Source organism: Odontesthes bonariensis, chromosome 15, assembly GCF_027942865.1.
Source record: "Odontesthes bonariensis isolate fOdoBon6 chromosome 15, fOdoBon6.hap1, whole genome shotgun sequence".
NCBI lineage: Eukaryota > Metazoa > Chordata > Actinopteri > Atheriniformes > Atherinopsidae > Odontesthes > Odontesthes bonariensis.
Genome location: NC_134520.1, coordinates 17,221,852 through 17,238,214, shown reverse-complemented (window position 1 = coordinate 17,238,214; position 16,363 = coordinate 17,221,852). Strand labels below are relative to the sequence as shown.

The window sequence follows — 16,363 nt, the reverse complement described above, 5'->3', positions numbered from 1 at the left end:
CAAATATCTTGATGTTTGTGTTTAGTAAATAGTCATAGTTCCTGTGTGAGAGACAACATGAGTATACAGACACACAACTGAATAAAAGACAAGTCTCGTGTCCACAGAAAAATCATTTGTCAAGCACAAACACACACACACACACACACACACTCTAACAGAGTTATGTTGATCTACATTAATTTTCTGGGCCTACCTTAACTACTGCTGGCAGGCTCCTAACCCTGAACATAACCTGTACCTTAAAGTGGGTCTTCACCCTTAAGGAAGGGTGAACCAATAATGTGAAATAATGTGAACAAATTATGGTTCCCATAAGACAAGTAATACCTGGACCACACACACAGACACATGCACACACCCACGCATACACACACACAGATAAACCCACAGGCACGCATACATGCACGCACACACAGATAAACCCACAGGCACGCACACACATTTGTCTTGCGTTCTTTCCCAGACATCAGTGAAGAAGTTCTGAGAAAAAGTCTGGCCACTATTGTTTACATAAGTCCCCTCCAAGTTATTTCTAACAGATCTTGGCGAAGCAATGGCTTGAAGACTATTTAATGTTTAAGGCCCTCCGTTCATAAAGAAAATAAATAACACCATAAAGATGTTTACGTCTTGCGTTCCAGACTGATTGTGTGAGAAAGCGGATGGTGACGTTACAAAGATAAGGAGCCGTGATGAGGAGTTCAGATAATGGTGCCACTTTGACGAGTATGTGCAATTTTGAGATTGTTCATAGTTAAGATTTTTCATAGGGTTGCACCTCAGTTCTTATGTTTGAATTAGGATATTTAGAATTCACCCACTAAGCAACATCTGAGCATGAACTTTAGTCTGACGTACGCTTTGAAAAGGTGTGTTTGCAGCTAACAAATGAGACTTTTCACAACTAGCGAATGATACATCCTGAAGATAATACCTCTATCTTCTTTCCTCCTGTGACAGCTGCTTACTGTCAGGATGCAGTCTCTGTCATCTCTTTATCTTTCTGCATACTTCTTTCCTATATTCGTACACCCGTAGCACACTTGCTTTCACAGCTATCTATGCAATAGTTGGGACACTCAATATAATGATTTTTCTGTACTATAAAGAGCAAGTTACCATGCCAATGCATTGTAAATCCATCTGTCCTCTATTTATTGTTCCATTTGTGTTTCCTTTGATGCTATTTTGAGCTCAATGCAGATAAAAAATGTAATCTAAAAGAAGCAGGGAGGTCGATTCTGAGACAAGCAGTCACCTCGCGCCCCTAAAAGATTTCAGACCACCACTGATAAGCAGTCAGCAGCACCATGGCTCTAGATAAACCTTCAATCTGATGAAGACCTCCTACAATGACATGCCCCATTGAAGGAAATACATGACGGTACAGGAGATCAAGAAAACTTTGCAATTGTCGGAATGTAAGTTTTTTTTTTTGTAATATCTTGCTGCGTAGTCGCATTAACAATAATAACGATAATGATTAATGCAGATCAGGTGAGAGGATGAGGATCCAAACGCAGACAAGGGCAAGGCAAGCTGGTGGAGAAAAGAAATAGCTCAAATGAAACAGAAGACGGTGCAGGAACAAAAGCAGGATGCCAAGAAGATCCAAACAAACTAGAACCACACAATAATTATGAATACCAACAAGGCTTGTGAGCAGACAAGGTAAAAAAAGGACAAACCAATAAAGGAGAGGAGGGAAGGTGAACCCAATGAAACAATTAACAGGGCAGGAAACAAAATGGTTGTAGTTAGTAAAAGAAAATACACGAGCAGAGTACTCTTTGAAATAAAAGATAAAACACAGAATCGAACCAGAACTCAAACTAAATTAAAAGGAAACTTAATCCCATCGTAGAAAAGTCAAAAAAGGTGTTCAATGTTGGGGCAAATAATACCAACGTTAAACATCTGCTCCAAAGTTTTCCCTGATTTGTAGCATTTTCAAGATTTGCTGTGCTATTCCTTTATGTTACCGCTTTGTTTGTGAGGGTGGCCAAAACTTCTGGCTCTTTACAGCTAAACATCTTGATGCAATAAAATAGGCATTTTCCATTTTCAGGACCTTCAACTCATATGCCACCGTACCCCCCACCATCTCGAAGTCTGATAATCGGCTGTTGCGTAGTTAACTTAGGTATAAGTTACTCTCTCATCTATTCTTAAAAGTTCGGTTGGAGTTGTGTCCTTTTTTCGTTGTGAGTGTGGGTAAACAGCAGGAGCTGGACAAGGGTCGAGGCCTTCCTTTTCCATTGCCACTGCCCCTGCTCCGTTCCCACTACACTCTGCATTCCCAAACATCTGACTCACCACCGGAGCCTGCGTCAGTGTGCCCCGACTCACAATGCTGCTGCACAAATCGAGACACACACAGGTGAACAAAACAGGCACCAATGACATAATTGTTCCTAAATCTCACTACTACATGGCCAGTTTTTTTTCGTAAACTGGTGGCCTGCAGCTACATTTCCTTTTTTCCAGCAAAGCACCGAACATTCAGGAAGTCTGTGTCCAGCTTGTAACAACACAGGGCCAAAAGGCCTTTTGGGTGTTTTCATGTGGTTATTAATGGCTTGTCAGAGTGTCTGTACATCTCTTGCTACTCAGGGTAAAGTCAACAGCTCTGGAGGTCATTCATTAATCTACACTGACTTTGTAAGAGGGCCAAACTGCCTGTAACTCCTCACGATCAGTGATACCACGGTGACTGCAAGAGCGAAGGGATAAGAGAAAACTGCCTGCTCTGTCGCTGCTCAGTCTCCTGCTCTTTCTCGTCTCTCACCATCCTGTTCTCTTTCTGGCAATACTTGTTACGGTGCCAATTTATGTTAGCCAGAACTGTCATCCATTGCAGTCTCAATTTCTGCCCTGTCCAATGCTAAACCAGCTTTTTGGATCCAGTAAACACAAAGATACGAAAAAAAGAAGAAGAAATAAAAGTTGTGATGGATGCTTTGAAAAACAGAGCAGTCACTGGCAAAGAGAGAGCTGAAAAGAAAAGCAAATAGCCCTTCATTTTTTTGGACACTTTTCCAACATATCAAATATGGATGGTTGCCTCGTTTTGACATCATCTTTTTATTCTGCAGCACAGGTTGAATTAATGCCCCAATTTATGATTGTAGAAAAGGTTTCTTCATTCCTTTCTGAAATTTTATATTCTGCAGCTGCGGTTGCTCTCGGTCAAAATCTGTCAAAATAAACAAGTTCAAGCAGAAAATCCTTCCTCAGCCTCAACGGCGTGACCAAACGGTCCATTAGTAGCTGCTCCTCATGATCTTCCCTTGAAAATGGATTTCTTCAGTGATATGGAACTGAACAGATGTGAAAATTCTGATTCTTCTAGGTCTATCAGTCCATGTTTGCTCAAAAGTAGAGATTCCTATTTGACTTTGGAATCGGAGTCAAAATAGTTCTGTATTATGATAGAAAGACAGGGGAATTGAGAAGGGAGATGGGGAGTGTATGCAGCTTCAGAGTCCTTGAAGGGTACAAGAACTTCTGGCCATGATTCTATTTTGCAGTGTTCTCCCAAACAATCACCACGGTTCCTGCTGATCTTCCTGCACAAAACAACTCATCTCTCCTGTGGATTTTGAAACTTAATAACCCAATGTCCTCTTTGCAAATGGACACGCAACCCCCAAGGTTTATACACGACACCAACCATCTCGCATCTATAACATAACCAAAAAAAAGTACAAAAAAGGAGAAAAGAAATCTGTAACCGTTCGTGTCTCGTCCACTCCAGTTGGCTCCAATGGGAGAGGTCTGACCTATCTCACACTCAAGAGGACCAAAGGGACCAAGTGATCCTTTATTTGAACATGAAAAAACAATGATTCATCACATGATAAATGTAAAATAGATTCCAACCTTCTGGCCGGTCACTAGAGAAGATTTATTTAGAAGAAGAGCCAAGAAAAGCATGGTGAACATCAATTTTAGGAATTTCCAGCACTGATAGGATTCTGAAAATACTGAGGAATGGAAAACAAGAGCCTTTTAAGACTGATTAGACTAAATTTGACTTTACATAAGGCCCTTAAGGCAAAACACACATGTGTTGGGACAAGTAAGCGCAGCAATTATATGACACATTGGAACATGCAAAATGGACCTGGTTGTCTGCACACTACAAACAAAAACTAAACTCACGCATCTGGAAGATCAGCCTTATAATAAGCTCACTCAAATCTAAATGTTTAAATGCAATGTAATGCGTCTCTCTAATGTCGTCAAGCGTCTGTGACAGGCGAGCTCCTGGTTCAAACTCGCTCCTGACTCATAATTATTGGTAATAAAAAGGTGGGGGAAGATCCCGCCCCACTGGCTGGGAGGGGTGAGAGCTGAACTGTCCGGGACTGGAGAGTCACTGTTCGGAGAGGACGCTGAAAAGTTTAGAACATAAGTCACGGTGGATATTTTTACAAGGCAAAGTTATACGATTTTTTTTTTTTACACGGACTAGGACACAATATGGACTTTTGACTTCACATTGGACATTCCCACCTTTTTGCAATCACATTTTTTTCGTTCTGATATACCTTTACGCAGGAGGAGAAAACATGTTTCCAATTTTACAAATGTCGCCACTCCGCCGGGATGTTTAGATGCGTCCAGTGAATCCAAAAGGTACGATTGTTCACAGTAGCTACACATAGAGGCTACAGGAATGATGTAAAACTACTAGGCAAAATCTTTTTTGGGTACCATCAGCCCAGAAAATTGGAAAGATGTTTAGACTCTGACGACACCAGAGAGCGCATTGTCAACGCGAAAATGTTTATAAAAGTTGCAGACAATTTTTTCACTTTGACGCAGAATTTACTGTGAGGATAAACTTTTTTAAAAAGTGGCTATTAAAAGATGAGTGACATAAAACATAGTTATTGATTAACTTAATAAATTAATTAAAAATTGAAATGAATTTGAGTCAACATGTGATTTTTATAACACAACGTTCTGATCATTAATGGCAAAGAGAAAAAGAAACCTATTGTAGAAATATGTTTTCGGTTATTTTTTCTTTCTTCATTCATTTTTTTATTCTGTTTACTATTGTGTCATATATAGATATCTTTCATGTTTACTATTTTTTTCAGCTGTGTATCAATACGCAGATGTGAAAGCATTTAGGCTCAATGATAATATAAATGATATCTATCTTTTCCCCCAGTTATCTTGTGTGTATACATCAGTGTATAAATTTTTAGATTTTTCTTTGAGATTTTCTATTCTTGCCACTCAACCAAAAGTTAACTCAAAAAAACTTGCAATTAATATGAAAACTTGATCTTAATGGCAGGTGCTTGAAGAGGCTTTAAGATGGCAGCTGTGACGCTTCCAGGTTGAGCAGCCTCCGTTTCCAGCGCTGTGGCGCCCTCTGCTGTGTGGCCGAGGAAGGTCAGAACGGGGCAGGCGGCATGGGGAACATCATCAAGGAAGGCATGAACACTGTCATCGTCAGCCACTACAACCACTCAGGGAAGTGGGACCAGCATCGCAGTAGCGGGGTCTGTAAGACGGCTGTGCTGCTCTTCATCTGCATGCTGATTGTTCTGGAGAACATCACCGTTCTGCTCGCTCTGTGGAGGAACAAGCGGTTCCACAGTCGCATGTACTTTCTGATTGGAAACCTGGCACTGTCGGACCTGCTGGCTGGTGTGGCCTATGTTGTTAACATCTTTACCTCAGGACAGAACACCTTCTACCTGACACCGGTGCAGTGGCTGGCCAGAGAAGGAAGCATGTTTGTGGCCCTCAGTGCCTCCACCTTCAGCCTCCTGGCTATTGGCATAGAGAGGCACATGACAATGGTGCGTCTGCGTCCCTGTGAGACAGCGGGTCGAGGTAGACTTCTCGCACTGCTGGCGGCCTGCTGGTTTGTGTCACTGCTGATGAGTGCCCTTCCCAGCCTTGGCTGGAACTGCCTGGATAATCTGGCTATATGCTCCACAGTTCTGCCACTCTACGCTAAGAGTTATATTGCCTTCTGCATCAGTGTATTCAGTGCCCTGCTGGTGGCTATCATCATTCTCTACATCCGGATCTACCGCCTGGTGACCTCAAGCAGCCGCAGGGTGAGCAGCCGGCCCTCGGAGCGCTCTCTGGCCCTGCTGCGGACAGTGGTTATTGTTCTTGGGGTGTTTGTCATGTGCTGGGCCCCCTTGTTCCTCCTGCTCCTGCTGGATGTTGGTTGCAGCCCAAATATGTGCCCAGTCCTCTACCAGGTGGACTGGTTCATTGCCCTGGCTGTGCTCAATTCTGCCCTTAACCCTCTGATATACACGCTGTCCAGCAGGGAGATGAGGGCTGCCTTCTTCCGGCTGCTGTGCTGCTGTCAGACCAGCATGGAGTCCACTGGGACTGCTGCGGCGGGCCACCCCCACCTGGGCACCGTCATCCCAACAGCTGAAAACAGCAAGACCAGTTTTGGCGGAGGTGGAGGAAGTGGGGCTGGCAGGTCCACGCTGAATAGAGCGAAGCTTCCCACACCTGTGAACACCTGTGAACTGAAACACGGAGATCCCTCTGCCACTGCTGTGCCTCACTCCTCTGGGCCTGCAGACCTGCTTTCAGCTGTGCTCGTAAAGGCTGGGGCGCTGCCGCCCCTCAGCAAGTTCTGAGTGGAAGTGCCTTAAATAAGTCACACAGAAGTGAACACACGAGAGACGTTGTCCTGCTATCAGCCACTTTTTGTTCGTACACTATTGCTACTGTTCAGCGGATATTGTATCGTTGAATTAACTCGGTAATTCAACTGTAACCAGAGAAATTGAGATCGTAGATTAGAGCACAATCAAAATAACTTAAAGCCACTTTTCACAGTTGACAGTAATATTGTTTCCAACACAACAGGGATTTACAGTGAGTGTAAATCACACAATGATAGAATTTAATGACATTTCAAAACCATGAGATACAATGGGATAGTGTCAAGGACATTGTATCTAAATCTGTGAAACAACTCTCGGTAATCCTTCAGATGATAACGGAGTGAATTCACCTTCACTATGTGTTTGTCAATACGTTTAGTATCATGTCGTTATAAGCAGACAATCAAATTGTTGCACTTTTTTTTTTGCATGTGTTTATGCAGGAATTCTTAGAATATCTGCCTTTTCCATCATAGCTAGATTTGACTATTTTCTGTGAAAACATTTCCTACCTTGTTAAGTATAAACTGGTATATTTTTTGCTTTGTGTGCATAAAACCCATCACGGTACTAGGACTTTATCATTGACTTTATTATGAGTTATTTGCAACTCACTGTGATAAAAAATAAAAATAAAAAAGAACAAAAACAGTATATCACCAGACTAGCGGCCTCATGAGGCTGTGATGTTTATTACACACCAGAAAACAAAATTGTAACCCCGATAAAAAAACGGCACTGCTATTATTAGATTCTTACCACTTGTTGGCAAGAACTTTAACTTTGTCCTGATGGTGGTGCTACAGGAGAGGTGATGTTTCTAACTTCTGTTTGGCCAGCTCTCCCTTTGCCACTGTCGGTTTGCCTTTGATCAGTCTCAGCCCAACTGGGCTACGCTGTGGGCTCAATTAACACAGCTAATAACTACACTTGTAAAAAACATTTGCTTCTCATCAGCACATGTAGAAACCACTCACTCGTCAACTAACCACTAGTGAATAAGAGCGTTGGATGTGAATTATTTAATGGTAGACTGTAAATGACTTTTCTGCCATGGGTGATGTAGTGCCTGATACAGTTATACACCAAATAAAATCATATTCCCTGTCACCACATTTTCACGTGTCATTTTTTTTTTAACATTAAATCAGTGGCTCACTTGCCCTCAGTCCTCCTCATCTTGTCCAGGCTGCCTCTCACTGTCCCTCCTCTGCATAAATTGTGGAGGCTTTGATGGTAAATATGCCTGTAACTTCTCACCGTATTAATAGTCGAGTTTAGCTCATACTAATCTGCTGTTGAGGTGCTCATGAAAACTTAAAGCCTACGTCACACACATAGATTCACGTAGAGATAATTTACCCGGTCGCTTTATTACTTTTCAGACAGGAGACGAGATGTGTCGTCTGATTTAACACGCAGCTCTCATTTCTAAATCATCCTAATGCAAAACTCATAGATCCGTTCATATTGCAATTCATTGCCAGACTCTGGTCAGACATCGATGAATAATGCAAAGAAATTCCTGATATTATTACTAGAGGTTTCCAGTCAGGGAGGTCACTTATCAATTAGTCATGAAAGATACATTGCATGAATATGCTGTGATGAAAACATGTCCCCTTTTCTGTATATTCTCTGGTGCTCAGTTACAGTCATAAAGAGTTACAGATGTGGCAAGGATTGTGAGAAGGGTTTATTTGGCCAGTAGGAAGACATTTCTAGTTTAGTTTATAAAAAAAAATGTTTTACTAACAAGTAGTTTAAACTGAACTGATAAATAGACATTCTAACCCTCATATTACGCTGGACAGTTAAGACCAGACGAGAGCTGACAGACCGGCATTTCATACTCACCTCTGCTAAAGGACGTGTCTCCGTTCTGCATCTCTAGTTCTAATGGAAAAAGACAGCGAGGGCTCAATACCAGCCAAGCTTTTACAGCTTAAAGGTCACTGATTTCTTTCTGTCTGAAATGTTTGAACATTCTTTCCTGAATTAGCCTGGGAAGATGATGGCCTTATGCCATGTGCAACATTTGAAAAAGCCGAAATGCTAAGCGGTAGAGAGTGGGATTTGTAGTCAGTGAATGCACTACCTCCTGTTTGCTGCTTCTCATCGTCATCTTTTTACACATCATTTTGATTTAAATTCAAGCACTTAGTTGATTCAATTATTATATGTTTAAAACGTCTAAAAGTAATGTTGTTAGAAAAAAGGACAGAGCATTTTTTTTAGCTGTGATCAACACAAGTGGAATTTATGAAAATAACAGTTCATAAATACACAGTAACTCAGTATTAATGATAATCACGCTTTACATAACCATCTGGATCAGATGTCTCCAACACTCAAGTATCCTCTGAAAAAATATGAACATGATCTTAGCAAAAATGATGACATTATGTCCAGAAAAACCTTCCACCAGCATCAAGATGGACTGTTGCTCAAAAATGGATCATTTAATGGAAATAAACCCCAAACAAAGAACGAGCAACCAAAATTAAAAGCACGTGTCCAGTTGCTATCCCTTGAAAAGTCCTATCTGAAATGGAAGTTACACAGACAAAAGCCAATACTGCTAAGTATATAGGAAATGAACTATGAGCGTATAAATTCATGAATTATGTTAGAAATGTTTGATCTAACTTCCAATCAAGGAGGTTAGTGGATTCAAATCATGGCAACAAAATGCCCCTCACAGCAAAACAGAGACACCAGGTTCCCAATAATATCTGGGTCAAGCATAGGGGCCTGTATTGTTTTCTTCGTGAACAACTCATGAACTTTCTAATTGTTGAGAAACTTGTTGAGGATGACTCATTCAATCTGACGGCATCACTTTTTCTATGGTTCTAGCACAGATGAACTTTCAAACAGTCTTATCACATTGCGCAATGACATTTTCAGTTACCTGATAAAGAGACTTTCAAATATCACACAGAGCAGAACTGTTATCAAACATTCACTGTGCGCAACTTCTGACTTTATATCCTGGTATATCCTGGCATCTTTCTCATACATCTGAATGAACTAATCAGAGAAAAATGTATAAAGGGTCATTGATAAAAACCTCACTTTGATGTGGAAATTATATTACGACCCCAAAACAGAACACGGGCTGTGGAAAACCTAGAATCCTGTATTTGAGAAGTATGGGACAACATTCCCCCAAAAGTTCCAGTTCCTCAGGTCCCACATGTTTACAGTGTGTTAACAAAAAAAAAAGGGGGGGGATGCTACATAGTGGTAAAGATGGGGCTTCCCCCACTTTTTGGAGACGTATTGCTGATTTGACTGATTTGCTATTTCTGAACCGTGGCTATGCACAAATGGAACTTTTTTCAACCAGCTTAAGTAAGGTGTTTACGCTCAGAACCCTTTATGAGTCAAGTGAAAGTCTAAGAATGCTGAACTTATTTGAACTGATCTTAAATGTAACTTTACATAAAATCAAAGGACATTTTCATAAATGTCACTGTTCCCATTAATCTTTTTTTATGACACACATATTGAATTTCCAAAGCAGTAAAACCTCGGGTGGAATTAGCAACATTAACATTGGCTCAATTCCCTTTATTGCCGCAGCAAGCCATGACAATGAGCCAACATGCACAGCAGAAGCACCTTGTGCGAGTGCAATGTAGTCGTCTCTATTACACCTGCGCATCTATTACATGCATGTTAAGATTATCTGCCATGTACAGTAAAAGTCTATTTGAGTACAAGTTAGTTTAGTTGTTTGTGTGACTGCCATCTTTGTCCTGACATTGAACCCAGTTAAAAGTCAAAATCAACTGGATCTGCTCAGTATTTTTTGACATACCTCCATAAGAATGGATGTTAACTGCTGAATTGTACCATACAAAGCACCTGTGTGGATGGCTCTGCATTATCGCTCCACTCATTTGCTCAGGGTTTTCTTGATGATGAAGGCTCCAAGTGTCGAGGATGTACTTATGATCTGATAACAACTTGGCACTGATGGTATATGTTTGACACCATTTTAATGGCACTGATGTTGTTTCAGTAGAACTAAAAGCTTTGCAACAAAAAAACCTGCAACGATGCCGGTGCCTGTTAGGGGTACCTCTACTTGTATATTTTCATCTACCACATTTATGGCTACAAGGGGAATAAAGTAGAAGGTACACAATAAAAATTCAGTTAAATGTTCAAGCATTTCACACCCTAACATTTCCTCATCTATAGATGAATGTATTTTCTCTTTGACATTCATCTAGATGAAGAACTTGGGTTCAGTTGGGAGGTCTGATTTTGAAGACTAGAGAGATAACACTTTCAGCAATACCAGCATTCTTTTTCATTCAAATGCTCTTTGCATCTTTAAGCATATTCAGTTTCTCCAATCACCTGAAACAAACACCATAAATGGCCCATGTGCTAACTGGGTCAAATACCTTAATAAATCATGTTAAGTAAATAGCCGTCACTAGTCCTCTTTGAGGATTTAGACATGGTGGATTTGTGTCATTCTCTGTGCACAATACCTATTTGCATATGACTAATGTGAACACGATAGAGGACAAGAAAATCACACACCCTCCCGTCATCATGATCCTGGCTTTCTGCTGCTGTGTTTCCACTGAGGCAGCGGGCTTGCATGCGTGTGTGCGCTTCTGTGCACGGCCATGTTCGAGCTGCGTGCGTTTCAGCAAAAGAACAAAGACTCCATCTGGTCTGAGCCACAGAATGTGCCAGTATGAAACACTTCTACCATCCTCAGGTCCCTTTTTGATGCAGCTCAGAGGTGGAGTGGGGCCAGGCTGAAAGCAGCACGGGGTGCTCATTTGATTCGGCCTCTCACGCTAGAAGCCCGAGTTGAAGCCATTCTCTCCTCTCCAGTGGAGTTGTGCCAATCGCACTAGAGGGGACAGACTCATTCATCCTTCCCTACCTTCACCTCTACCGCACTCCGATTCAACGTAGTGTAATTAAACATGGAACAAAATAGCAAAGAGCAAGGCAGACTTTGGTGATAAGCTCCCCGGGATCAGAGGGCTTTATCCAGGGAGCAGCTGGGAAGAAGCTGAGGGCGCAGAGACAAAGGTCACTTCATAGAAGGATATCTGAGGAAGCTAGCTGAGATTTGGATCAGTGTACAAGCCTCCCAGAATTCCCATCAACACCCCACTGCCATTTAATCTTCTGTTTGGTGCTGATCAAGAAGACAAGTGGAGGGAAAACAGAATATTTTTATTTGACAGCTATCTTACCATCCAACCCAAGTCTGTCTTCCTATTACATTCCTAGTTCCTTAGCAACAATGCTGTTTTCAAAAAGCTTATGTTGTCCAACGACATTAACTGTATAAAATATATATAAAACAGAAATCATTATCTTTTTAAAGCTTGTTATATATTTATTAACAAAATATTTCAACATCCTGCCCAATGTAATTCAGAATCTCTAAATGCAAGAAGATTTTTTTCCCCCCTGATGACAGAAAATCTAGAGTATTTTGCATTATTTACAGACTGTCATGTTTGTACTTGGAGATTTCTTATTCTCTCACGCAGCTCAATCCACTTTAAAACATTAATTAAAGCATTACTGTATCACATCTTTTCAGCTCATTAGAGGAATTCTCAAGTCTTGTAACTCCACAAGAACATGGAAATACTACACTTAAGGCTTCTGTTCAATACTTTAAACAATAGCAATTTCAAATTTCAAATATTTGCACCTACAATCACATGAAAAAGAAAGCACATCCGAACAGTAAGAACATATCAGGAGCATTCAGGTGTGTGTTAACACGATACCAAGGAGGAAAGACCTCGATATAAGGGTTATAAGACTATTTTCAAACAAATTTCACCATTCTACATTAAATTATATACATGAGGAAAACACTGAAGACAGTAGCCAACATTCCCAGTAGTGGATGTCCCAGAAGGTTTACTCCAAGGTCAAACTGTGTAATGCTCAGAGGCATTGCAAAAACCACAGTAACTACATCAGACTCTAAAGGCCTCAGTTAGTATGTTAAATGTTAAAGTTAATGATGGGACTGTCAGAAAAAGTCTGAACAAGAATGGTTAGTTTGGAAGGGTTACCAGGACAAAACTTCCCCTCTCTAAGAACATGGTAGTGTGGCGTAGGTTTACAAAGCTGCATCTGAATAAAACCACATGACTTCTGGAACAATGTATTTTGAACAGACAAGGCCAAAATGGAGATGTTTGGTCAAAATATACATCACCACATTTAATGAGAACCAAACACAGCATAGCATCACAAACCGCTCATACCAACTATAGAGCAAGGTGATGGAGGGCTGATGATTTGGGCATGTTTTGCAGCCACAGGAACTGGACACCCTTCATTCATTGAGTCGACCATGAACTGCTCTGTAGTAGTACTGTAGAGTCAAATGTGAGGCCATCTGTCTGACAGCTAAAACTTGGCTGAAATCGGGTCGTGCAACAGGACAATGATCCCAAACCCAGCAGCAGCTCTACAGTATAATAGCTAATAATAAAGGGAAAGAATAAAGGTGGTGCAATAGCTCAGGCAAAGTGCAGACCTCAACCTGACTGAAATGCTGCGGTGGGACCCAGAGCTGTGCATATATGAATTTTGGCAAACCTCAGTGAACTGAAGAAATGCTGTTAACAAGAGTGGCCGAAATTCTTCCACAATGATGCAAGAAGCACAACATCATAGAGAAATGTCGACGTTGTTCGTCTCAGCTGGTATTAGTCTAATTGTAGGAGACAGTACGGGCCAGATTATCTTTTTCACCATGTCCTGATATGTAAAACCTGAGAAGTGAAAGAGGGTGGGGGGTTAATATAACTTGTGAGAGACAAACTGGATTCTGATGTGTCTTATCTCCCTCGGTTTCTCCTGTTGTACTTACGTCTCTCGAGCAAAAGAGAAGTTCAAATCCCTGATTATATAAGAATACTCTGTCTGTATCAGTCTCACAAACCAGCTTAATGTAACAGATTGATGGCGGGAGTGGATAAGTAATCTTTCTAAATTCTTCCTCCCCCCCAAATCCCCCCGAAACCACAGCTGCCTCATTCTCCAAACACTCTCTGATTGCAGTCCTCTGGCAGGGGCTCGACAGCATGCACACACCTGCTCACTCTGACCTCCAATCTATCTCTTCCACGCCTGCCTGCCACAACTGTAGGGATTACCATGTCTGGGCTCGGGGATAAATGAGAGGGAGGACGGCAGCCTGTAGACTGTGACATGCACGTCCTGTCCCTCCACTTGTGGCACTGAAAGTGTGTGCACAGCTGGTTAATTCCCTGCCTTAGTGCGTACAAATAGGCTGGAGGTTTGTGTACATGCTGTGCAAAAGAAGAACCGGAGGTGGAGACACTCGAGAACGATTTGAAGTTTGCCTTTCATAGGAGTTAAATGAGGGTGAACTCTTGAATTAGAATTCCTCCATAGCATTGAAATAATTACAATAAAGTAAGTTCAGAAAAAAACTTCTAGAAGTGTTATATATACATCGAACACTATGATAAGATGATAATAGTCTCCACTATATGGTTCTTAATAAGTGAGACAATGAAAAAAAAAAAAAAGAAGAGCTCTACACAGATGTTGCTCTCGTCAAGCAGATACTCCAACATGCCCAGCCACTGATGTGACCTCACTCATGCTTGGAAAATGACGACGTGACTGCAGTCTTTTTATATTCCGGTCCTGAAGTCACCGTCAAATCACCCGCAGTCAGCCAAAGGCACACAAGAATGCATCCACTGAGACAAACCATGACACAAATCTCTCCGGACAACACTGATATGGTTGCATCAATTGAAAAAATTACCATGTTCCTCGCAGTAAGAAGTCGCTAAATAAACGTTTTTGTGCAACTGATTCGGAGTAAGGCAGCTGAGCTTTGACAGAACACATTAAAAGGGTACCGCAACAGTTTTAGACACAGAACTTTGGTTTAGCTGTGACAAAGTAGCTCCAATCAGCCTGTGGGACTCGGTAACATAACCCCCCACCGTGCCATCAGAGGAGGTACTTGTGTGGTGAGGGACACATTTGTTGTTCAAGTAGAAGAGTTCAAATCCAGCATTGCTTTAATCACACACATACCTACAAGTCAAGGCATCTATACTTCTGATGTTTTGATTTCGACTTTAATTAGAAGACTTTCCGGAGACACAATTATTATTTTTTTTTCTTATTTGATTTTTCGTTTGCAAATGTTAACTTAATATTGGGATATGTTGAGTTTTTTTTTGTGTGTGTTTGTTTTCCCAGTAACTTGTGTCAGCAGGTGTCCACTTCCTGTGTCAAATATACAATGAGAACGATTTTGTAAAGTCTGAATAGCCTTTCACTGGAGAGCTTAGAGAACACCCTTTCACGGCGGACACGGGAAAAACACTGCAATTATCGATAAGATAAATAAAAGTCTATTCTTTTCCAGTGGACCATCGTTCACATTGGCAGGACCCTAAATCAAGTCGATGAATTCAACTCAGCCATGAATAATTTAATTGTTAACGCACGTGATCAAAATGCACTCTGAAAGCTTATCTGTCTGTTGAATATGTTCATTTATACGTGTGTGTGTGTGTGTCATGCATGTGTGTGTATATGTTATGTGGTTTCCCAAAATGCTGTCTGGCTCCGTAGTGATCACAGGTGTTCATTCCTCCAGGCTTGTCTGATGGATTAACAGCTGCCGTCACTGCATAATCGTCAACAGCCGCGAGATCTGACATTACACACACTGCGACTCTGATCTGACGGCTACAACCACACAAGGACACACACTCCACACTTTACACAACATCATTATCGAGATCATTTTCTAGGGTTGGTGCCATTTTTTCTAGCCAACATAAATGTGTTAATAAAAATATACTGAGCAGGCTTCAGTCTGATATAAATCAGCTGATAGAAAAACTCTCAAAAGCAGACACACAAGCTAAGTGCTAGACAAAAGCCTGAGGATCATGTGCATATACTTGTTTGATTTTTACATGCTGCATTGCCGATGTCGTTATTATTCATATCCCTCCCCAGGGAGGCTTGTTTAAAAAAAAAAAAAAAAAAAAATGGGACTATCCATGTCACCATCTCACTCTACTCTCACAAACTCCCACACACACTTGTTTGGAATCTTGTTGTGGAAGTAAAGCCAGGCAGCGTCTCCCTCCCAACTCCCTTCTCCTCCTCCCCTCTTCCCCCCTCTTCAAATCCCTTGTCACCCCCCCACCCCTCCCTTCCTTCACTCTTTCTCCCCAACAGAGTGTGATCCAGCTCGTCTTCTTTCCGTCACGCGGGTAATCAGCCTCAGCTATTTCATTTGGCTCAGTAATGAAAGCAATCCCAGTGCTTTTCACAGCAGCGCAGCCCAAATAATGAGGGCTGCCTCACCCCTCCTCAGCCACACCTCACCCCCAGTCCTCACCCTCTTCCTTCCAACCCTGCTGTTAATGGATGAAGGAAAGCAAACGTGTGTGTGTGTGTTTGAGTATGTGAGGCACGCAATCTTGCCAAGTCCTTTGTGCCTCTTTCCCCCGTCTGTGCTGAAGAGGAGTCTATTGTATAAAATTTGATCAGTAATGCTCAATTTTGCAGTGTTTTCTTTAGAATCAAACACACAACTAAACTATTTTTTTTTTATTACCTACAATTCCGAGCATTCATTGTATGTGACCAAATTATATCTTATTTTCCCCAAA

At 41.4% G+C, this 16,363-nt stretch overlaps 1 protein-coding gene across 1 annotated transcript; it reads left to right on the top strand.

The window, feature by feature from the left end:
- Window positions 1–4,334: 4,334 nt before the first annotated feature.
- On the top strand, window positions 4,335–7,783 carry s1pr3a (sphingosine-1-phosphate receptor 3a). The gene is made up of 2 exons (XM_075484354.1): window positions 4,335–4,644; window positions 5,318–7,783. The coding sequence occupies exon 2, from the start codon at window positions 5,436–5,438 to the stop codon at window positions 6,636–6,638; it is 1,203 nt and encodes a 400-aa protein (XP_075340469.1). The 5' UTR covers window positions 4,335–4,644; window positions 5,318–5,435; the 3' UTR covers window positions 6,639–7,783.
- The last annotated feature ends 8,580 nt before the right edge of the window (window positions 7,784–16,363 follow it).